Below are 23,345 nucleotides of genomic sequence, written 5' to 3'. Positions count from 1 at the left end.
GAGGAGATGGACACAGGCAGCGAGTCAGGGAACATGGGCCCTCGAGGAGCGAGTACTGGTTCCTGATAGCGACCTGAAAGAAGCAGAGAGGCCCCCGAGGAGCAGGTACCTCGTTAACAGCAAAGAGTCCAAATAGAAGTTGGAGGTAGAGTAGCTGGGTATGGAGAGGAAATCCCTTGCTAACTCAAAGGCTAGCAATAAACAACAGGCTTGGAGGAAGTCGAACGCTTTTGTCTAGCGGCATGGCTTTTGAAAGGCGACAGTTACGGGACAAAGGCTATTCTCCAGCCGTAGTGGCTACGCTCCTGCGATCGCGTAAGATGTCCACCAACCTCACATATGTTAGAGTATGGAAGATTTTTGAGGCTTGGTGTTTAGACCGAGATGTTTCTCCTACCCAGGCCTCGGTGTCAGATATTCTGTGTTTTCTTCAGGCTGGTCTGTTCAAGGGCTTGTCATGCAGTTCCCTCCATGTGCAGGTGGTGGCTCTTGGTTGTTTGTGTGGCTTTGTGCAAGGTGTAGCGTTAGCGGCACATCCAGATGTGGCTCGTTTCTTAAGGGGAACAAAGCACTTGCATCCTCCGCTGGGGCATCCTTGTCCGTCTTGGAGTCTAAATTTAGTTCTCACGGCTCTATGCTCGGCACCCTTTGAGCCTTTGAAGAGGGCGACTATGAACAATCTTACCTTGAAGGTAGTCTTTCTGGTGGCCATTACATCGGCTCATAGAGTGTCGGAACTCCAAGCTCTTACCTGTAGAGAGTCTTTTTTTGTGGATTTCGGAGTCAGGGGTTTCATTACGGACAGTGCCTTCCTTGCTCCCGAAAGTGGATCCCTTGTCCAGGGATTTGCGGAAGCTGGACGTTCGCAGAGCATTGCTCCATTATCTGGAGGTTACAAATGACTTTTGTGTTTCCGACCATCTTTTTGTGCTCTGGAGTGGCTCCAAGCGGGGTCAGATGCCCTCCAAGACTACCGTAGCTCGCTGGCTGAAGGAGACTATTAGCTCGGCCTATCTCCTTCATGGTAGATCTCTTCCTGTTGGTGTAAGGGCTCACTCTACCCATTCGCATGCGGCGTCTTAGGCAGAGTGCCAGATGGTTTCTCCACAGGGCAGCTACGTGGAAGTCCTTGCATACGTTTGTGAGACATTACAGACTGGATGTCCAAGCACCAGGTTCCGGTGGTTTTGGAGAAGGTATGCTTCGAGTGGGCCTCTCCGGATCCTATCCCAGGTAAGGTAGCTCTGGTATATCCTAGGAGTCTGGACTGATCTGGGTACATACAGGGAAAGGAAAATTAGTTTCTTACCTGATAATTTTCGTTCCTGTAGTACCACAGATCAGTCCAGAGTCCCGCTCGTCAGAGGCATGGAAGTAAGGGAGAGTCCGCTCGGTTATTATGTAATTAATTTTTAGGTCTGAAGAAATTTGCGATTGTCTGTCCTCAAGTGGTTCTACAGGTTTGGTTCCCAGGAAGGTTATTTATTTTATTTATTTAACAGTTTTTTATACCGACCTTCATAGTAAATAACTATATCGGATCGGTTTACATTTAACAAGGGTGTAATTGGAGAATATTTCAAATAAACGATAGATAACAATAAGTAGGAATAAGTCAAAGTTACAATCAACAGGGAAAGAGAAATTGGGAGCTTGCAACAAGCTGGAAAGAAGATAAGGCCGGAAATAACTATAAATGTTACCATATAATGCACGGGATAAAGCTTAATAGGTGCTTTAACCTGTAAGTGTCAGAGGTTATAAGTGTCAGAGGTTATAAGAACATAAGAACATAAGAAATTGCCATGCTGGGTCAGACCAAGGGTCCATCATTTCCAGCATCCTGTTTTCAACAGAGGCCAAAACCAGGCCACAAGTGGACCCATTATTTCTTTTTCTTGTTAAAGGGTTATTGTACATAGTTCAAGAGGTTTTGATGAGATATTCTGCTTTGACATTGAGTAATACTGCTGGACTGTAGGTGGCACCATTCTATTTAGAGGCGGAGCGTTGTTATGGTAACTGCTCTGTCTCCATCTGCAAGAGGGGGGGGCCAAACCCAGGAATCTGGACTGATCCGTGGTACTACAGGAACGAAAATTACCAGGTAAGAAACTAATTTTCCTGTTTACAAAAGAACATATGTATTTACAGAAAGGAAACTAGCAAACAAAATAACATAACTATTGCATCTTTCAAATTTGACCCTTGAGATAAACTCAGAAAAATAAATGAAACTTCCAGTATCATACTTTGGGGTAAAATGGATTTTTATATGCCTGAAACATGTGCACTTGATAACATGCATACTTCTAGCTGCATAAAAAGGTAGGTGAGAAATTTTATATCTGTATTGTTTGTGCCAACCACATTTTCAAAGAGAAACTCTGTGTAACACCAGACCAGTTCTGGCTTCCCCTGCATCAGATACCGTAACACCTAAATAACTCTTTTCTCTTCTTCCTCGCACACCTTCCCTTGTATCTCAGATACAGAAGCAGCCCAATAACTCTTTCCTCAATCTTCTCATACACCTTACCCTGTATCTGCGACACTATTACAGCCCAATAACTCTCCTCTGCCTCCTCACAGACCTTCCCCTGTACTCTCTCATGCTAGACAGAGAGAAGTAACAAAATCCTCCCTTTTCCTACTGTGATCATCTGTCTGACCAAAATAGCAATAACCTTCAATCTTCAATTCTCTAAATGAGCAGACTCTTATCTTGAACCCACTGTCCTGGTATCTGCACAATCAAAGTTTTATTCACTGGAATATTGCAGAATTATAAACTTTTATTCTTCTGGGTTACCAGAAGTCAGTTCACAATAATAAAAATCACCAATTAGGATGATTTGCAGGAATTATAGCAGAGATTAGTAGCACAACAAAAATAAATACACTTTTATATTTCCTCTTCCTTTAGTACATCATGCAGATACTAATCTGATTGTTAAACATCCTAATAGGTGAATTTTCAGAAATGCACGCGTAAAAAATAGCACACGTGTGCAAAAAATAGCATTTTGACGTGTGCTCACACATGCTATTTTAAAAACTGCTACATACATGCGTAAAACAGGGACCACGTGTACATTGGCGTATGTACAAAAGAGGTGGGCCAGGCAGCGTTCCAGGGAAGGGCCAACTTGTACATGCGTAAGTTGCTATTTTGAAAGCTGCCAAACAGGTGCGCGCCTGTCTTTTACTTGCGTATATTTACTTCTGCTCATTATCTGCTGTAAGTGATCGTAAACGTCTTAAAAGTGTAAAAATGACTGGGTGAGGAGACTTGAGGTTGAGGAGCTAAGAGGGTGTTCCCGAGCTGCAGATAAACTAGGCAAACTGGTGAACTAATTGGTAAAACTGGTAATTTCCTTCTCATTTGCATATTACAAAATTTGAAGAATTATGCATGTAAATGCCGGCAATCGATAAGAAAAATACGTGAGTTAAATCTTCTCATGTAAATGACTAGGAGCACAGCTTTGACGGTAACTTTTATACAGTGACGCAGGCACACATATGCATGTGTATATGGGCGTGTGATCAGATATGTGGTAGTTTTATATCCTGCATGCACATAGGCACATATGTTATCAAATAGCCCTGGCACGTGTATATGTGCTCCTGATTGTACAAGTGTGCGTATGCAGCTGCATAAGTCAGCTTTGGGACAGGCAAGTAAGAGAATTTTATAACAGACGCTAGTCCAGCCCATGACCAGTTTCACCAGTTCATCCATCAGTTTGCCCAGCCTAGAGCTAGGCCCTTCAAACACCCCCCCCCCCCACCCCCTAGTTCTTTAGCCTGCACTCCCCCCAGTTAACGCAGACCCCCTCAAACACTTCATAAATGCCTGGAAATAGTTTTCTAAAGACTTATGCCTCCTCTGTAGCAGAAGTAACTTTGTGCTGAAATATACCTGGGCGCATAGCTGCTTGCGTGCAGATCTCTCGGCCCCGCCCTGGAACACATTCCACCCTTTCTTCCTCCCAATGTGAGATTTGTGCTAGACGCACGCACATCTGATTCTGGCATGTGCCCCGCTTTTAAAATTCACCTTTATGCATATAGAGCAGATCCGCGCCACTTACCTGGATACATTTTGACTTCTCCAGGTAAGTCTGAAAAACAGCTACTTATCCACCTAAGCAAGATAGGCAGATAAAGTGTTAAAACACTACCTGGTTGATTTTAAAAGTCCTACGTGCGCCAAAGCTGGAAGATATGTGCGTGATTTTGTGCGGCGTGCGCCACGCAGATTTTAAAACCCATACAAGTGCGCACGTATCTCCCGGTATACACATCCAAAGTAATTTTCACCAAAAGGGGTGGGGCGTGGGCAGGGGCGGGGCATGGACGGGACGTGGGCGGGCCAGAACCGCACAATGAAGTCTGCGCGTAAGTCTTTTCATGCACAAGCTTGTGCCTGGTTCTTCTACCACATAACTTTTCTTCTGCTGTGGATGGCACACAAGTTGTAAAATAGGGTAGTCAGCGGGGTTTTAAGGCTCGGGTCTAATAGGGTAGAAGGGAGGCTATTTAGCTAGGGAGGTTTGGAAGTTCTCTCCTTTACTGGAGTGAACTGTGGACAAACTGGGAATACAGGTAATTGAGTCGGCGTGTGTGTCTAGTAAAATCCCCCCCCCCCCCCCACTTACGCGAGCAAGACGGCATTTACACGCACATGCACGCGTCAGTATGAAATTGTGCTCACATGCACACGCACAAATAGCTGATTTTAAAACATGCACGCTTATACATTTTAAAATTGAGGTGTCCATGCACTGGCTCTTAAAATCTACCCCTGCTTATCCAGCTGTGATCTACATTACATGCCGTGTGCCTTTTAGATATGTAAATACGGGTAGCCGTGTGGAAAGAATCATGCTATTTTGAGAGAGAGAGAGAGTCTTTATAAGGCTTAGTATGATACTCTATATATGGACTATTGTAAGAGGGCACTTTGATTCAGGGTGAGTTTTCAGGAGGTGGGTTGGGGTTGGGAGGTGTTGTTACAGACACATTCAGAGGTATTCATTGTAAAATTGACTTCATAAAAGAATTTTAAACCTTATAAGTGATGAAAAGGAGTTGATTTGTACAATGCAGCTAACAGAGACTGCAGTGTATAAATCAACTCCTCTTGTTAGAATTTTCAATGCTTATGAGGTCTAAACTTCTTTAAAAATGTCAATTTTATGATGAATACCTCTGAATGTGTCTGTAACAACACCCCCCCCCCCCCTCCTCAACCCTAACCCAAAGTGCCTTCCCGGCTATTTAAAATTCACGGGGCTCCCACGCGGCCTGCTTACGCGCATATGTGGCAGTTTTTGCGTGCACAAGGCTTTTAAAATCTACCTCATACTGTATATTGTTGGGTTCGTAGTCCACTGCTCTAACCACTGGGCTACTCCTTCATTCCAAAAAAATATCCCCCCAAAGTTGGCCACTAACTTTGCAGTCTGGGCAGTGATTGAATATGGACTTGAGAACTGATAAGTTTGCAGCATTCCCTTCTCCCATGCATGTGTCATAAACAGGAACACTTGCTCTATAAAGTTTGCTCAGCATTTCTAGTACAGATTCTTTTCTACTCCAGCTGGTCCAAGCTCAGTCGAATCAGTTTAACATGCGCGTGCATGTGGAGTACGAATGGCGGCTGCGCCAGGACGACATGTATGAGAGCGATGATGACTTGGATGAAAAGGTGAGACACTGAAATCAGCCCATTTCATAATGCCTTGTTGCTTGGCAAATTGAATAATAAAGGAAGAATCTCCTTGATTTCAGCTTCCTTTATTCCATATCCTGTGCTTTGTGTGGGGCTATTCCCTGATGTTTCCTGCTTCCTAAGACGTATGCAGGTCTGTTTCATGTTTCCTGCACCCTTAAGTTATTTGTAGGTCTGATCTCACCTAAGATGTGTGCAGGGCTGTCCTGTGCATTTCCTACCTCCTAAAGTGCGTGCAGGAATGTTTCCTGTTGCTTCCTGCCCCATAAGGAGTTTGTAGAGCTGCTCTGTAGTGTTCTCTGCCTCCCCTAATGTGTTTGCAGGGCTACGCTGTGTTGTTTCCTGCTCTGTAAAATGTACACAGGGACGCTCTCTGGTGTTTCCTGCCCCACAAAGTATATTTAGGACTGTGCTCTGGTACTTTATATCCCCTAAGGTATATGCGGGTTATCCCTGGGGTGTTTCCTGTCTCCCAAGTAGTTTGTAGAGCTATCCTAAGGTCTGTGGAGGGGTAGCCTACGGTATTTCCTGCTCCCTGAGGCAAGCATAGGGCTTCTCTGTAATGTTTCCTGCCCAATCCGCAGTGTGTTTCATAAGCTCCTCTGTGCTGTTTCCTGCTCCCTAAGGTCTGTGTAGATTTGTCCCATGGTTTTTCCTGTCCCATCGGGTTCTTGTAGGGCTGCTCATAGTGTTTCTTGCCCTCATCAGGTCTGTTCAGGGCTATTCCCTGGCGTTTCCTGTCACTCCTCCTCCCTCCCCATCCCACCCCACCCCCTTGTGTATGGATGACTCTCCTGTAATATTTTCTGCTCCGTGGTATCTCCTGCCCTCTAAGGTATTTGGAGGGCTGCTGACTGCTGTTTCCTGCTTCTTAAGATCTGTGCAAGGCTGTCCCATAATGTTTCCTGCTCCTTAACATCTGTGCAGGGAAGCTGTTTGGTGTTTTTGCTCCCTGAGGTCTGTGCATTGCAGTTTTCTTGTATTCCTTGCCCCTCTGGTTTGCTCTGGTATTTTCCACTCCTTGAGGGCTATTCCTTGATATTTGCTGCCCCAGCCCCCAGTTGCATACGCATAGTGATATTCTCTGGTGTTTTTCTTGCTCCTCCCCTCCATGCTTATGGAGCGTAACGTCAGGTTTTGGAGATCTCTCCCTCTCCACGTGGGATCCTAGTCTCCCAGACTGAAATATTTTCATTCAGTTTATATTATGAGTAATAATACTAATGACGGAGTCTGTTTATAGCAGGTCAAGAGCATGTGCGATATAGGTGAGATTTTCCTTTATACTGTGATAGAAAGTGTGTCTGTTTGTATTAATTTACAGCTGGGTCCCGTTAAGAAGGAGAGACCTTTCCGCCCATATAGCTGCTACCAGTCTCCTTGCACGCCCTTCCCAGAAAAGGGAACATTCACAGGATTCACAAAGCGATCAAGCCACTTCTCCCAGGACCAGCGATACGATAGCTATGCTGTTCCACCTCCTCAGTCCCGCACCCTGGATACCCCCCTAACTCCCACCTCATCACCGTACACTCCGCCTCTGCTACCACGGAATACTATCAGAGGTAAAAATCTTACACAACCTTCTTCATTGGCAGAAATCTGTATAGTTCTTTATAGATCACAAAATCTGTTCTTCGCTAGTCTGCTCTCCCACATTTTCTTTCATCACCTTCTGGTTCTCTCTAGCCTCAGGAAATCGATGACCGGAGTTGATACCTATCCCCGTATGTATCAACTCCTGCTGGATTTATTATTTATTTATTTATTTATTTAAAGTTTTTGTATACCGACATTCATTAAGAAAACATCACATCGGTTTCCATAGAACAAAAAGTGGCCAACAGGGCTTTACATTGAAACTGAATAAAAGAACTAGTGGGGGGGGGAGGGGAAAGGGGGGTAGAGGGAAGGGGCTTTACAATGAAACTGCTAAAAGAACTAGGGGGGGGAGGGGGGAAGGGGGTGGAGGGATAAGGGAAACCAAGGTTATGCTGTACAAGTAATTAAACGCAAAAACATAGTTAAATGCAAATATAGCTTATGTACAATAATAATATACTAGGGGGAGAGAGTTAAGTAGGGGGGATTTAAGTCAGGACCTGGAGGGCGAGGGGAGGGGCGGGGAGGGGAGCGGGTGGGCGGGGCGGAGAGGTGTAGGGGAATAGGAGTGAAAAGAAGTGCGGCTCATGCGTAGGCTCGTGTGAACAACCAAGTCTTGAGGTTCTGTCTGAATTTCTTAGGGCACGTTTCAAGGCGTAGGTGGGTGGGCATAGCGTTCCATAGAGAGGGACCGGCTAGGGATATTGCACGTTGTTTGGTAGCTGTAAGATGGAAGAGTTTGAGAGAGGGTGTGTGAATATTTGCAGTGTAGGGCATTCTGGTAGGTCTGGTTCCCAGACAGTGTAAACTGTCTGGGAACCAGAGCATGTCAGGATTGTGGATAAGGGTAAGGATTTTGAATTGAATTCTGGCTGCGATGGGGAGCCAGTGAAGTTGTTTGAGAATGGGTGTGATATGTTCTTTTCTGCGGGTGCCTGTTAATACTCGTGCGGCTGCATTTTGAAGCAGCTGTAGGGGTCAAGGCTGTTCTTTGGGAGACCTAGGAGTAGAGCATTTGAGTAGTCTATTTTAGATAATATTAGGGCTTGCCAATAGTATGGAGCTGTGACGCTGCAGACCCAGGTTTTAATCCCACTGTTATCACCAGTTTCACTGTGCAACTGTGTTCTGCAGAGTCACTGTGACATCTTTTTTGTTTCTATTCAAAAAGCAAAAAAATATCCATGAGAGTCTGTCTAGTTCAAGAACAACAATCATTGTTCAGCTTCATTACTGATAATGAATGGAACATCAGAATAGGTACAAGACTTAGATCTCAGCCTTTTCTTTGACAGTTACATTTGGAAGGCTGTTTCAGTTTGTTACAGTGCTTAGGTAAAAGCTCTGAAACATATCTTTGCGTTTTATTACAGCTCCTAATGTACCGCCACCTCCTCCTCCTGGAAGTCCATCACCTTCCACCACCGATCCAGCAGCAAGAAGGCTCCCACCTCTGACTCACAAGCGGGCCTCATCGGAGCCCCCTGCCATGGTACCGCACAGCCCTCTCAGCCAGGCACATTCTCCTTTCGGTAAATCTGATGAGAAAGGAATTCGGCAGAAGGTAGCAGTAAATAGATCTCTCTCCAGAGAAAGGAGAGCCGCTGAGATCAGTCCAGGGTCCAATTTGTTCAGTATTTTTATAAGCAGTGTTGCAGAGGGACTAGCAGGAAAGGTTAGTCTTTTTGATGATCCCAAACTCTGTAACATGGTAAAAAAATCTTCAGAAGTCTGGTGTAACAAAAATGACAGGAGTCGGGCGGCACTTTATAAACTCACTAAATTATTGAAGCATGAGCTTTTGAGGACAGAGTCTACTTCGTCAGATGCATGACGAAGTAGATTCTGCCCTCGAAAGCTCATGCTTCAATAAATTGGTTAGTCTATAAGCTGCCACCGGACTCCTGTTGTTTCTCTAACATGGTAGATACTCAGGATGGAGCTGAAGAATTGATAAGAGATCCAAGAAAGCTAGAGGAATGATTGAGAGTTTGGAAAATAAAATTTAATGCAGAATTAAAATTTAATGCAGGAAAACGTACATTGCTGCATTTGGGGGAGTATAGGATGGAGGGGTGAGGCACTAACGCGCATCAAATCCTAGAGATTCTGGAGTGATAAACCCATCTGCACAGACTGTATTGACAATTTCGGTCTTTATCTGCTGTCATTTACTTTGCTATTATGTATATTATTCCCTGATTTCAAGAGTGCCACACGGTGTGATTAGGTATGAGAGCTAGGGTGCCTACGGGGAAACAGAATCATAGAGAGCTGTTTTGAAGCACAGGACAAGGTGTTAATTTAGCATCTCACTCTTCAAATATTTATTGTATTCTTAACTTTCTTCTTTTCAGAACCTGATTTCTTCTTTTCCATTTTCCCATTATCACTGCCATGCCGAGCAATCTGTGTATCGTTGCCTCCCCACCTCCAGCGGCTTTTTGCACACATCCCCCAGCCCACCACCCCTACCAGGGTCCGCAGCAGCAGGGGGAGGCCAGTTTCCTTCTGCTGCTCCCCCTCCCCAAAGAGTCAAGAGTATGCCGCCCGCCCAGCAAATCCTCTCTTCCTTCATCCTGGGAACAAGTTATTTGCCAGTCCCCTCCAGTCCTTTGCGTTCTCATCCCTTGCTGTCATTTGCTCTCCCTCTCTTTTGCTCTCTCTCCCCTCCCTCGAACTCTCTTACTCCTTTCCCCCTATTTTACTCTTTCACCCTCCCTCTGCACCTTTGTTCTCTCTATGCCCCTTGCATAGGAGAGAGTGAGGGGGGAGGGAGGAGAGGGGAGGGGAGGGGGGAAGGTGAGAGGGAGGGAGAATAGAGGGGGAACGTGAGAGGGAGGGAGAATAGAGGGGAGAGGTGGGAGGGAGGGAGAATGAGGGGGAGGGAGTGGGAAGGAAATGGACCGAAAAATATTTTTTTTAAATGTAGCCCTTTGTTACGGGCTTAACGGCTAGTAACTAATAGAAAAAAATAGAAGATGATGCCCCATGCATATATCATTAGTGAGACTTTGGAAGCTATATCTTCAGAGGGATGTAGACAGATTAGAGGCAGTCCAGAGAAGGTCTCCCAAAATTGTATTTATTTTTATTTATTCAACAGCAATTATATTCCACTGATCCAAAATTATAATAATACACAGGCCGATACAGTACAGTGCGCTCCGGTAGAGCGCATTGTTAGCCCACTTTTGGCCACGCGTTTTCGACGCGCTATTTTTACCCCTTATACAGTAAGGGGTAATAGCGCGTCGAAAACGCGCGGCCAACCCCCCACCACCACCCGAAACTAATAGCGCCCGGAACATGCAAATGCATGTTGATGGCCCTATTAGTTATTCCCGCGTGATACAGAAAGTAACGCCTGCCCAGAGGCTGGCGTTAATTTCTGCCGGCACCGGGAAAGTGTACAGAAAAGCAGAAAAATCTGCTTTTCTGTACACCCTCCGACTTAATATCATAGCGATATTAAGTCGGAGGCTCCAAAATTTTAAAAAAATTAAAAATTAAAAAAAAAAAGTTAAATCGGCCGGCAGCCCGCGGGTCGGAAGACGGACTCTCAATTATGCCAGCGTCCGAACTCTGAACCCGTGGCTGTCAACAGGTTTGAGAACCGACGCCGGTAAAATTGAGCGCTGGCTCTCCCGCGAATTTTATTGTATTGGCCCGAAAGATAGCAAAGTTTCAAAACAAACTGAAATAAAATAGAAAATTTTGCAGAACCCTATGAGATAAGACCTAAGGACCTAATTATGTTTACCCTAGAGGTTGAAGGAGGGGAGATGGAAATGATAAAAAAAAAATATTCAGATACATCAAAGTTAAAAATAATCTACAGGAAACAACCATTTTGCAGTGAAAAGGAAGCTGTAGTATAAAGAGCTCATGGTATAAAGCTGAAAGTGGATAGATTCTAGAGTAGCATTTGGCAATATTTCTTCTGCATAAAGCAGGGAAGGAAGTGAAAATTACATGCACTAAAATTCCCCACATACTTTGCTCCTGCTATTTGTGTGGGCAGCTGAGCAGAGGAAAACTAATAGACATGTTTTCAAAATCAAATCTACTCCCACAATTTTATTTTTGGCCCACACAAATTTTAATAAACACCCAGAGGAATCAAGAAAACAATTTCTGATTCTCTCTATGCCCGCCATTGTGAGACATGAGATGTGGTTTTGAATGCAAGTGAGATATAGTTGTATAATGCCCCTGATGCAGGCCATAGTCACTGCAGAAACACTGCAGTGTGGGGCGTTTGGAGGAAGCTAAATTACTTTGAACTACAGTCACTTCCTTCTGCTATATTCTGGCTATTGCAGGACTATATATTTTAAAGATAAGTGTTTTGTTTTTTACTTGCAGATAAAACATTCTCGCAATAAAAAGGTTGTTTAATGATTTATGATTTTAGATATGGATTTCATTTTCTAAAATTGGAAACACACAATGATATACCATTATATTACAATGCTACCGTGTTTCCCCGAAAATAAGACATCCCCCAAAAATAAGACCTAGTAGGGATTTTGCCGAATTCTTAAATATAAGACCTCCCCCGAAAGTAAGACATCCCTTGTAAACAGGGGCGGATTGACCTATCGGGGGATCGGCCTTCCCCCGGTGGGCCGGTCAATCCTGTGACGTCATTTTTTTTAATTTTTTTAAAATAAAGTTTCCAAAGTATTAGGGGCAGACGCGAGCAGTGGTATCCGGAGGGGAGCCGATGCGCCCGGGCGCAAGGAGGCTCATGCGGCCGCTGAGCCTCCTTGCCCGAAGAAAAAGATCGCGCAATCGAATGCGCTGATGCTCTTTCTCCTTCCTGCCTGTGCGGCCCCGGAAGTAAACGTTGCCGGAGCCGCATGGGCAGGAAGGCGAGAGCATCAGCGCGTGCAGAAGAGGAGCCGCCGCGGGCTGCTGCGAATCCCAAGTCGCAGCGGCCCAAGAAGAGGAAGAGGCCCGAGAAGTTCAGGGCCGCTGCAGAGCCCATCCTGCGGCGACCCGCGAAGAGATGGCCCAGAGGTGAGAGAGAGGCTGAGGGTCTGTAGAGTGTGTGTGCGTGCGTGTATGAGATGAGTTGAGAGATTGTGTGTGGGAGTGAGGATCTGAATGTTTGCAGAGGCAGCATGTGAGAGCCTCTGTGTGTGTGAGAGCGACAGCGTGTGACGGTAAGAGCCTTTGCTTGAGCAAGACAGCATGTGGGAATGAGAGGGAGCCTGTGTGTGTGAGCGTCAGACAGCATGTGCCAGTGAGAGGCTGTGTGTATGAATGATTGTATGAGAGACAGCATGTGACAGTGAGAGTCTGTGTGTGTGTGAGAGAGAGAAATGCATGTGAGAATGAGAACCTGACTGTGTTTGAGGGAAGAAGATGGAGAGAAAAGAAATACGGAAGAAAAAAGGACAATATAAAAGGAATTGGCAAAAAAATAAGAAAGGGAAGGTGGAAAGAAAAAAAGCCTGTGACCAACCGATTAGAAAACTAACATCAGCCAGCAAAGGTAAAAAAAAAAAATTACTTTTTAGTGATTGGCACATGTAATCTTTGGGAATGTGCAAGAGTAGCACTTTCTCCATGCGGATCTCACAATGTACGAGATCAGCATGGAGGAAGTAGAAGCCCACGGGGCCTGCACAGAGGAGGCAGCAGAATGGGCTTCAGTGTCAGTAGCAGTAACCGGCGCCTCCCCAATAGCCACGCGGCATCAGTGACAGTGGCAGCAAGATTACTGACATCTGGGGATGGTGGCAGTACCAGTCGGGGGACCCCTTCCAAGCAGTGTGCAGAGGTTCAAAAGCAGCAGAGTCAGCCCAAGCTGACTACCATGAATGCTGCACACTCCTACCTCTCTCTGACAGCACACTGGTGAGGCATGGCTGACGCAGGGGCAGCCAGCAGCTCTATTAGACATCCCCTGAAAATAAGGCCTAGCGCATCTTTGGTAGCAAAAATTAATATAAGACACTGTCTTATTTTCGGGGAAACAGGGTACATAACCAGTAGTGTGGCATATGAGCACTTTGTATGATACCAGTATAGCTGTACAGTAGAGAATCAGAGATTGTTTTCTTGCTTTTCTGAGTGTTTGTTGATTATAATATGGAAGAGAAGTGAAGCTTATTCTTGGAGATACTAGTCCATACAAATTTTAGCCAGCGCGGACAGTCAGTGGCCAGATTACAAGAGTAATTCTAGTCAACCAGATTGCAGGCCTAAATTTAACTGGACAGCTTTGCTTGGTTAATTTTAGTCCACATATTCAGCACAGACATATTCATGCTGAATATTAGGATAAAGTTAATTGAACAACATTGTTTGGTTAACTGTACTCACACATGATCTGCTGAATGTCTGTCTTTTAGGGTGGCCTTTCGGGATCCCACCAAAAATGATACCTAAATAACTTTGCACCTCAATCCAGTCATGAGGTCATTTACCATGCCTTGGTGAAAAATACCATAGCTTAGTGAATGACCCCCTTTTATTGAAGACAAAATACAATAAAATTATTCTGTCATGGCATATAAGGATGGTAATTTTCTGCTTCTTTCATGCCAATAAAAACGTGTTTACATGCATTGAACAACGTTCTGATTATTGCCATCCTGTGCGTGTGTAAATGTGCACATACTTTTACCCACTGGGAGTATTGCATGCACTGACTCGGCATACGTCTGTCCAGCGGCTGAGAAAAATATACACTCTCAAACACAGAACGCTTCACCAGTCACAGTACAGAAAAGCTAAGTGCAGAGAGGTACATGACCCACCTGCTTGGATGTACTGTTTATAATTTATTTTATTGATATACTCGGTACACTAGATAGATCGATGACCCGGGCGGGGATAATGGTGGGCAGGCTGAGTGTTCCACCTTGTCCCATAATGCAGGACTGTGACGGAATCTATGAGAGAGACACCCAGAGCACCTTAAAGTCTTCTAACACAGTCCACCTTTAAAAACCACCCAGCCTGGGAATCCAGGTCACAGGGTATTTCCCTGGGGAAGAGAACAGAGCTCAGGGCCAGGGAGGAATAGGAAGGCCTTTGACTGGAGGACACTATGCTAAAACCTTATATGTCTGAATATCAGACCTTTTGAGGCAGAAACTCCTGAGGTAAACAAACTTTTGCTGTTTTTCTTTTTGTAAATAATAAAAAGTAATTTTTGTAAGAAAATCCAAAGTGACTTTCTGTCCCCCGGCTCACCCCCTACGTTTCCACAAGAAGATGGAGCACTGTTTCCTCTCTGTGTTCCCGGTACGTAGTAGTGCTGTGCTGCATGCCTCCAGGCTGACAGGATGGAAGGAGGATGATAGAGGTTTGAGGACTTGAGGGCCCTGATGCAGCTGGGATGAGGGTGGCCAAGGGCCCTGCTACCATACATGCCAGCTTCATCAGCGAGAGAGAGGTCTGCCTCTCTTGCCTCGCTGAGCCTCCCATGACAGCACATGGAAGTGCTGATGAAGAATGCAATTAGCCGCAAGAAATAGTGTAAATTGCATGACACATCGATCATGGACACTGCAAATGCACCCTGTGGCCCCAGATTCCTCCCAGGGCTATGCCTGTCTGAGGGCAGTCCGGGGCTGGTTGCAGGGTCCCCTCACCCCCATCCTGAACTTGAGTCCCCTCACGTGCAGACCCAGGCACCCACTCTGGGGTTAGTTTGATCCACGCGAAGGATCAATGTATCTTTTTCATTTCCTGCATGCCCCCACGTCCCCTTGCCGAGGCAGGGGTTCCTAGGGCTGTATGGCTGCTTCTCGGATGAAAGTCGGCCATTCTGCCTTCCCGCCTCCTCCATGTTGCTGTATGTGGTGACAATAGCTGCCCTCATTATATGGCCCTTGTCCTCCATGTCAGATGCATGGTAAAGAGGCCCTAGTCCCTTTCTGTGAGTACTGCTGTATCCTTTCACTGGGATATCCCACCCCTTTTTTTGTTTGGATCAGTGCCCCAACCACTACCACCTCACTCTTCACAAGGTGGGATGGTGTAGGAGAAGCACATATAGAGGTACTTCCTCCTTTCCTCTTCAATTATGACGTCCGATCAGATGTGACAACCCACTGAATTTAAGCATTTTACTAAATGGAGGAGAAAAACTTAACCAGGATTCCCTCAGTAATAGCAAGTGAAGAGAGAAGAACTCACCACTGAATCCCCATTTGTCTGGTGGGAAATGTGGCATACAGAAGACTGCCTTCCCAAGGCCTTCTGATCAAGGCTCAGCCTGTGAATGGTGTTAGGCCGGTACCGACCCCCAGAATGCAGGAATTAGGTTTTCTCAGAGTTGGGCTATTTGGGAATGCAGCCCAAAGAAGGTGGTAAACTCCATCTAAGACTAAATATGAGCACAACATCGATAGTCCACACGTGCCATAAGGGAAAGTTGAAAAGAATTTTGAAGAGAGAGTTCAAGAGGATGTGAAACCATTAAGAGGTAAACAGGTGGGTCTGTGCAGTCTGGCCAGAGGATTTAACTCTGTGGTATGATCAGTTGGACCAGGATTGTGAATCCCCCAATGGGAACACCTTCCGGATGGCCTTGGCCCCTGCAGGGTGCACTTTTTCTGCGGGGGTGCACCGTGACCGGCTCCAGGTTGGCTGGAAAGGCATTTGGGGCAGATAGCTCGCCGCTACAGCAAAATGTGTTATAGTCTCCTAGCCGCAGTGTCACCATTTCCTGTGGCTGAGGGAGATGACCACCACTGTGCCTTCCTCCAGAATTTCCATCCCCAAATGAAGGGGGTAGGGGTGGAATATTGGGAGCCCCACTCTCAGTGTGACTGCCGGCCGAGGTGGACCGTCCTCAGTGCAACCCTGACCTTGTCATGCTGCTTCCCACACTGGGCACCAGGGGTTCATGGTGATGTTAGTGATCTACCTGGCCCATTTTGAAACACAGATCAAGGAGTCTAACAAGTTCCCTAGTCAGAAAGCCTTCTGAAATCCTGTGGTGCAATCGAGATTAGAGCCGGCTCATACCGGCTGATGGGATCCTGCTGCGCCCATTGTTGGCCGCACCTCTAGCCTGCCCCCCTCTACTCCTTTGGGGAGATGAAGCATGAGTGTGTGTAATAAGACACGAAAGATGATAAACTATGTCTGGGAAGAGTGAAGCCAGGGAAACTGGTCGGCTGACCTCGGTGTAGGCATGAAAGACTAATCAAACTATCTAGTGGCTGGTTCCTGCTGAAGTTTTTCGCAGGATAGCTGGTGCTCTGGCCGCCCAGTTTTATCTGATAAACAGAATAATTGGAGGTCTTGGAGCCTAAATGATTTCAACCTTTAAATGGGTTTGACTTTAAAAGATCAGGGCCGCTGCTTCTATTAGGCAACCTAGGTGTTTGCCTGGAGTGCCTAAATTTTGGGGGTGGCAAAATTCAGCCCCTTTAAGTCCCAGAGGGTTTGTTGTGCCATGCCAGAGCATAGGGTGCCAAAGAAAGGAATGCTGTGCTGGAGTCACTACTGCAGATAGGAGGGAGCGCTGTGCTGGAGCTGCCACCACTGGGTGAGTTAGGGGAGAGGGACTGAAGGTTTCCCCTTAGGTGCTGAATACTCTTGCACCAGCCCTGGGTAAAATGCCCGGCTCACTGGCATGAGGACAGGCATAGAATGCGAGTGCCTGGTGGGTCACTTTTGGTAAGCAGAACTGGCGATGCGGGATGATCTGAACATGTTGGTTGATATAGATAGCAGGAGAGTTGCTATAAATGTCGGAAACTGCTGAGTTGTAACAACTCACTTTCTGAATCAAGTAGCCCAGAAAATGGATGGCAGGGACATATCCAACTGTCGATGGTCATAGGAGCTGTCGGGACTAAGGTGTGATGAATAGGAGGGCCACTGTGGAGGGCAGAGAAGCCCAGGAATCCTATTTTTTTTCCTGCCACAATTTTATTTGCATTGTTTTCCATGGTGCAAGTTTGTGGTGCTCTGTGTCTTCAGGCTGTATAATCTAGTTGTAGGCAGTGTAGACCCAGTCATGCTATATAATCTATAAAAACAGTTCAAAAGTAGATAAATGAAAGTAGAAACTGGAATATAAATAAAAACCCAAAACTTTAACCAGGTAAGTTATGAAATCATTGAGCTACTTTTCTGGATACAGATAGCTTATGACTATTTCTAGGAGCCTGGAATGGCAGGACATCAATTGCATGAATGTTGGAGAAGAGAACTGAAAGTTTTCAGATCACTCCCTGCAGTTACTCATAGCTTTTCCTAAAACTTAGCACAGATAGAGGAAGTCACAAAGGAAGTCAGTTTGCAAAAGGATGGCAAATGAAATTTAATTGGGCAAGTGCAAAGTGATGCACTGGGAAAAGTAACCCAATTATAGCTACACAAAGCAAGGCTCCACATTAGAAGTCTCCATTCAGGAAAAGGATCTAGGCGTCATCATTGAAAATACATTGAAATCTTCTGCTCAGTGTGCAGCAGCAGCCAAGAAAGCAAATAGAATGCTAGGGATTATTAGGAAAGGAAGGGAGAATAAAACAGGGACTATCCTAATGCTTCTGTGTGACCTCATCTTGAGTATTATGTGCAGTTCTGGTCACCACATCTCAAAAAATATATAGCAGAATTAGAAAATGCACAGAGAAGGGCAATCAAAATGATAAAGGGTATGGAACGATTCCCCTATAAGGAGAGGTTAAAGAGGGTTAGGACTCTTCAACTTGGAGAAGAGATGGCTGAGGGGAGATATGATAGAGGTCTATAATACAATGATTGGAATGGAACAAGTAAACGTTAATTGGTTGTTAACTCTTTCAAAGAGTACAAACAGTAGGGGACACACATTGAAGTTAGTAGGTGATATATTTAAAATTAATAAGAGAAAATATTTTTACTCAATGCATAATTAGGCCCAGGAATTCATTGCCAAAGGATGTGATGAAAGCTATTAGTATAGCTATATTTAAAAAAGGTTTGGAGGAAAAGTCCATTGACAATTATTAAGGTGGACTTGGGGAAAATCCACTGCTTATCCCTGGCATAAGCAGCATGGAATCTCTCTATGCCTTGGGATCCTGCCACTTACTTGTGACCTGGCTTGGCCACTGTTGGAAACAGGACACTGGACTAGATGGACCTTTGGTCTAACCCAGTATGGCAAATCTTATGTTTTTATGTCACTGTAAACTGCCAATCTCTGTCTCGTTGAACCCACATTTTAGCAGAAGGAGTTTTACACTCACAAGGCATAGCAGTGTCCCATACCAGGCCTTCCTTCCTTTCATAAAAAAAGCACAGGCAAATCTGTTAAATCCTTGTAACCACTTTCATCTGTCATTTTCCACTCCCAAACCAGTAAGGAGATGAGTTTACTTACACAGGAGGCTCAATAGACATACATTCAAAATTTCTGTGGCTAAGGGTAAGCCAAGATAAGATATACTCTTTCCTCCATAAACCAGCTGGGTTTCTGTTGCAACATTTTCTGACTCTCTCTGCTCTGCAACAGGAGATTAGGGAAATCAGGCAGCCCTAGAAATCATCAACATTATAAAAAAAATAACTAAAAAATAGTATAGAAAATTAACTCTCTATATTCCGATTTCTTTTATCTGCAATGTTCTACTTTTTCTACTTTTTCTGTAAATTACATACATACATACAATTAAAACAAGTCATTACCCCACTCAATTTACAATCTAAGGGGGTAATTTTCAAAAGGATTTACATACTTAAAACTGGGTTTTACACGTGTAAATGCACTTTGCACATTGAGGTTGGCTTTGAAAATTGCTATAATATATACCGTTGAATTGTCAATGGGTTTTACACACATAAGTGAGCTTTAAGATGGTAACTTTAAATAACTGCGCGGGCGCCCATGTGCACGTGTTTGCCGGCTCGCACCCAGGGCTGCGGCCATTTTATAGCATACAAGGGTACATGTATGCACGATCTAAAATAGGCTGTGTGCATATGGGTGCACAATTTTAAATAGGCACTTGCAAACACCGCTTCTGCCGCATAAGTGGGAGAGATTTTAGTAGATATGCATGCCGACGCCATTACCAGTTTTCCCAGTTCGTTCCCTGTTCGCCCAAGTAAGGGATAGGACTTCCTAACCCCCTTAGTTAAATAGCCTCCCTTCTCCCCCGTTAGCCCCCACCCTTAAAACCCCGCTGATATATTTATCTTTATTTTATAACTTGCACGCCATCCATAGCAGAAGTAGAGTTATGTGGCAGGGGACCCCAGCACGTGCCTGTACACATAAGTATTTACTAGCACATCTCTTGGTCTTCCCCCGACACGTCTCGCCCCGTTTTTGGACTTTTTCATATGTGCGCCTACACTGGCGGCTTTTAAAATCCACCTGGCTTGCACCGGCCTGGCATACTCGTGTTATCTCCTGGTTTTGGCACGTGCCGGGCTTTTAAAATTTCACCTTTATGTGCATAAACAGGTTTTTGAAAATTGCTACGATACTATGTGCCATTTACATGTATAAATCACTTGATAATGACCTCCTACGTGAGTATCTGAAGTAATGGGACAGAAAGAGACTTGGCTAGGGAATGTTGGTGAGGAAGGCAGGATTGAATGCTATAGTCTTCTAGCTCTCATTCCATCATGCTAACCATAGGTCCTTTCCTTTTCTAGAGTGAGTCATCATAATGAAGGGGGCAATGATCTATGAAGTTTGAGTCTAATTAATACGCTTCGATGTTTCTCATTTCATCCTTTTTAGATGCGTTTTAGAGCTAAAGGTTCCTGAATCTGTTCTAACGTATGCATACCTTGTTCTGCACTTAGATTATGGATCAAGCTCCCCTTCAAAATTCCTATACTCTGAAGCATCGCAGAGGAGACCAAGGTAAATCCGAGATTCTTCTAACAGCAATGCTGGTAGCTTACCCTTTCAGCGTTCCTGTCAGAGCTATGCTGAAAGCTGCTGGGATCGCTGTACAAAATAACTCAGAAATTATCCCACTAAATGAAGATGTGGATACTTATCCAGTGAAATTCTAGCTGGATAGAATTTAGCTGGCTACCTTAGGAGTGTTTTGGGGCATGACTGGGAGGAGTTGAGTTAGCTGGCTATCTTATTCAGCTAGCTCCGAAATTCAAAGCTAGTCGGCTAAGGCCTAGATTTTTCATTCCGCTATAAATATAAATATAGCGGAATGAGCCGCGACCAGAAAAGGGGCGGGGGGGTGTTAGGGTGCACCCGGACGCATTGCAGCGGTGCGTTTTCACCTGCCTCGAGTGCGGCCGCAGCGCACGCTATCGCCCCCATAGTGCCCCTGCAAAAGGTGTAGCTATTTCCAGTGCTATTGCCGGTGATAATGTGTAAAACATTATTGCCCGCAGTGCTACTGGGCCCAAAACTTTATTAACCCTGCCCAAACCCCGCCCTAACCCCTCCCCTTTACCTGATTTTAATTTTAACGTCGCAATGCGGTCATTATTGCGCGCATTAGGTGGTATCGCACACGATAAGGCCCTAACGCACATGATAATGGCCCATCACGTTTTGAAAAATGACCCTGTAAGTCTGGTCTGGCGAAAGAGCTGTTCTAAAGTTATTGGGTAAAGTTAGCCAGCTAACTGTAAGATAACCGGCTATATTCAATATGCGGCTGCACTATTGAGTATTGAGTTTATCTGGCTAACTTTGCTATCCTGACAGTCACTGAATATAGACCTCAAAGCATTTGTGTAATGATTTCTCTGTCATTTTCGTTTCTCAGCATTGGTTCCCCCAAGCTCAGCAGCCTACATGAAGTGCCTGAAATACCACCAAAGGGTAAGATTGTGAAGTAATAGAAACTGAGATACTGTCTCTTCCTTGCAGTTTGCTGTCTTTTCTAACAGTTTCTGCGTGAATTACTTGGGACTTTGCTCTACTAGAGCAGCCTCTACTAGAGAACCTCACAATCAGTGAAGCTTAACCTCTGCTTCTCAGAAAGCTGCAGTGCCATGTATAAGGTAAAGCCGAGGCAATATACTGTAAATGGAGCACAACTTCCTAGCACTAACCAGTAAAAGATCTGCATACGTTAATTGATAGCAGACTGAGAATGAGTGTGCATATTCTGGGGGCATGTCGGTGTGCGTTAAACAGGGGCAGAAACAAGAAATCTATTTATTTATTTCCAAGGATATATATTCCGCTTATAATAAAATCATTCTAAGTGGAGAACAAAATTAAGAACACCAGCACAAAGCATAATAAAACACTAAGATAAAACAATCCAGGGTATCATTTCTACTAAAAGTAATTATTAAAACAATTGAGCCTTTAGCTGTTTTCGGAATAACTTGTGCTCCGTAATAGAACGCAGAACATTGGGTAAGTAATTCTACAGGTTAGGCCCAATGATCGAGAAGGTTCTTTTCCTGGTAACCAAGAGATGTTGAGCTTTAAAGGATAGTACCCACAATAAACAATTGTTAATGGAGCACAAAGAGCATGAGGGAACATTTGGAGCCAACAAGGCTGGAAAAAAAAGGTGGACCAAATCAGTGTAAAGCTTTATTATACTAACGGCAAAAGTTTTTAAATTATTTGCACTGTTCTTCAGGAATCCAGTGCAAGTAGCGCAAGACTAGTGAAATATGATCTCTCAGTGGACAAGAAGTTATTAAACAGCAGCTGCATTTTGTAAAACCTGTAAATCTTTTACAAAATATTTTGTCAAGCCAATAGAGAGAGAGTCGCGGTAATCTATTAAGGTTAGAATAAATGTCTTTACAACAGATCAAAAGTCTTGGGCAGTAAATATTTTAGCGTTCTAAACATATGTAGTTTAAAAAATCCTGTTGTAATGATAGAGTTCAGCTGAGGTTTCAGTATTAGATGTCCATCAAAGATAAAACCCCAAAACTCTGATGGTATCTGAAAAAGGAAATGCAGTACTATCTACCACCAAATTAGTTATCTCCTCAGGGGTAGTACCCCCCACCAACCCAAAGAACCTTCAGTCTTGGCCAAGTTTACATATAAATTATTTTGTCTAAGCCAGCTTTTTACTGATTTAAGGCGACTTGTAATCAAGTGAGTGGCGGAAGAGAGAGAGAGAGAGTCAATAACAGGAGACAATTGTATGTCATCTGCATAAATTTTGAAATTTACATTATGTTTTATTTATTTATTTAATTCTTTTCTATACCGACATTCATGACACATGTCATATCATATCGGTTTACATAGAACCAGGGTAAAAAAATCACATTAGAAATTTATAACAAAATGCAAATGAAGTAGATACAGTAGAATACTGAGGGTGACATTACAGATTAGAGGGTGTAAGGTGGGAAGGGAACCAGGGTAGAGATAAGCTTGGAATATATAACGTAGATACTGGGTGTGACATTAACAGAATATAAAGGTAGAGAAAATAAGTAGGGGAAGAACAGAAGAGCTATATTTAAACCGAAGAGCTATATTTAAACAGAATAACAGCGGTGTGCCATAGCCACCCTATACAGTTGAATAAACAATATAAATAAAATGTTGGCCAATAAGCAAATGACTGATGAGCAACTAAGCAATATGAAATACTGAAAGAGGAATTTAACAATATAAATACTGGTTGTGCCATAACCACACAATACATTAGAGATGTATTGTGTGGTTATGGCACAATTTCGATGAAATTGCCTAATTCGTAGTGGTTTGGGGGACCTGAACCACGAAACGGATTTTCCCTGAACTTCGGGGAAAATTTGTTTTTCGGGTTAGTGCAGGGGGGGGAGGGGCACATTTATTTAAAAAAAAACAAAAAACACCCCAACCCTTCACATCTACTGTATTACAAACCCCCCCCCCCCACCATCCCAATCCCTCCCCAAGACTTTCTAAAAGCCCTGGTGGTCCAGCGGGGTCCCGTGAGCGATCTCTCCCTCCAGGCTGTCGGGCCTGCTACGAATCAAGATGGCGCCAGCCAGTGATTGCTCCTACCATGTGACAGGGGCTGACCAATGGCACCGGTAGCCCCTGTGACATCGTAAGGGCAAAGGGCCATCAGCG

The 23,345-nt window shown here is 44.5% G+C and overlaps 1 protein-coding gene across 2 annotated transcripts in view; it reads left to right on the top strand.

Annotated features, from left to right (window-relative positions):
* Nucleotides 1-23,345, top strand: part of LOC115096994 (arf-GAP with SH3 domain, ANK repeat and PH domain-containing protein 1-like) — a 248,059-nt gene that overhangs the window by 204,003 nt on the left and 20,711 nt on the right. For both annotated transcript variants that reach the window (XM_029612363.1, XM_029612364.1), the window contains 5 exons: nt 5,609-5,716; nt 7,065-7,305; nt 8,716-8,874; nt 20,126-20,186; nt 21,064-21,119. In XM_029612363.1, coding sequence (XP_029468223.1) covers nt 5,609-5,716; nt 7,065-7,305; nt 8,716-8,874; nt 20,126-20,186; nt 21,064-21,119 — 625 coding nt within the window. The remainder of the gene's footprint in view (nt 1-5,608; nt 5,717-7,064; nt 7,306-8,715; nt 8,875-20,125; nt 20,187-21,063; nt 21,120-23,345) is intronic.

The sequence above is a fragment of the Rhinatrema bivittatum genome, chromosome 8 (genome assembly GCF_901001135.1).
Source record: "Rhinatrema bivittatum chromosome 8, aRhiBiv1.1, whole genome shotgun sequence".
NCBI classification, from domain to species: Eukaryota; Metazoa; Chordata; class Amphibia; order Gymnophiona; family Rhinatrematidae; genus Rhinatrema; species Rhinatrema bivittatum.
Note: the sequence above shows the minus strand (reverse complement) of the source record. Positions and strands in the feature narration are given on the sequence as shown.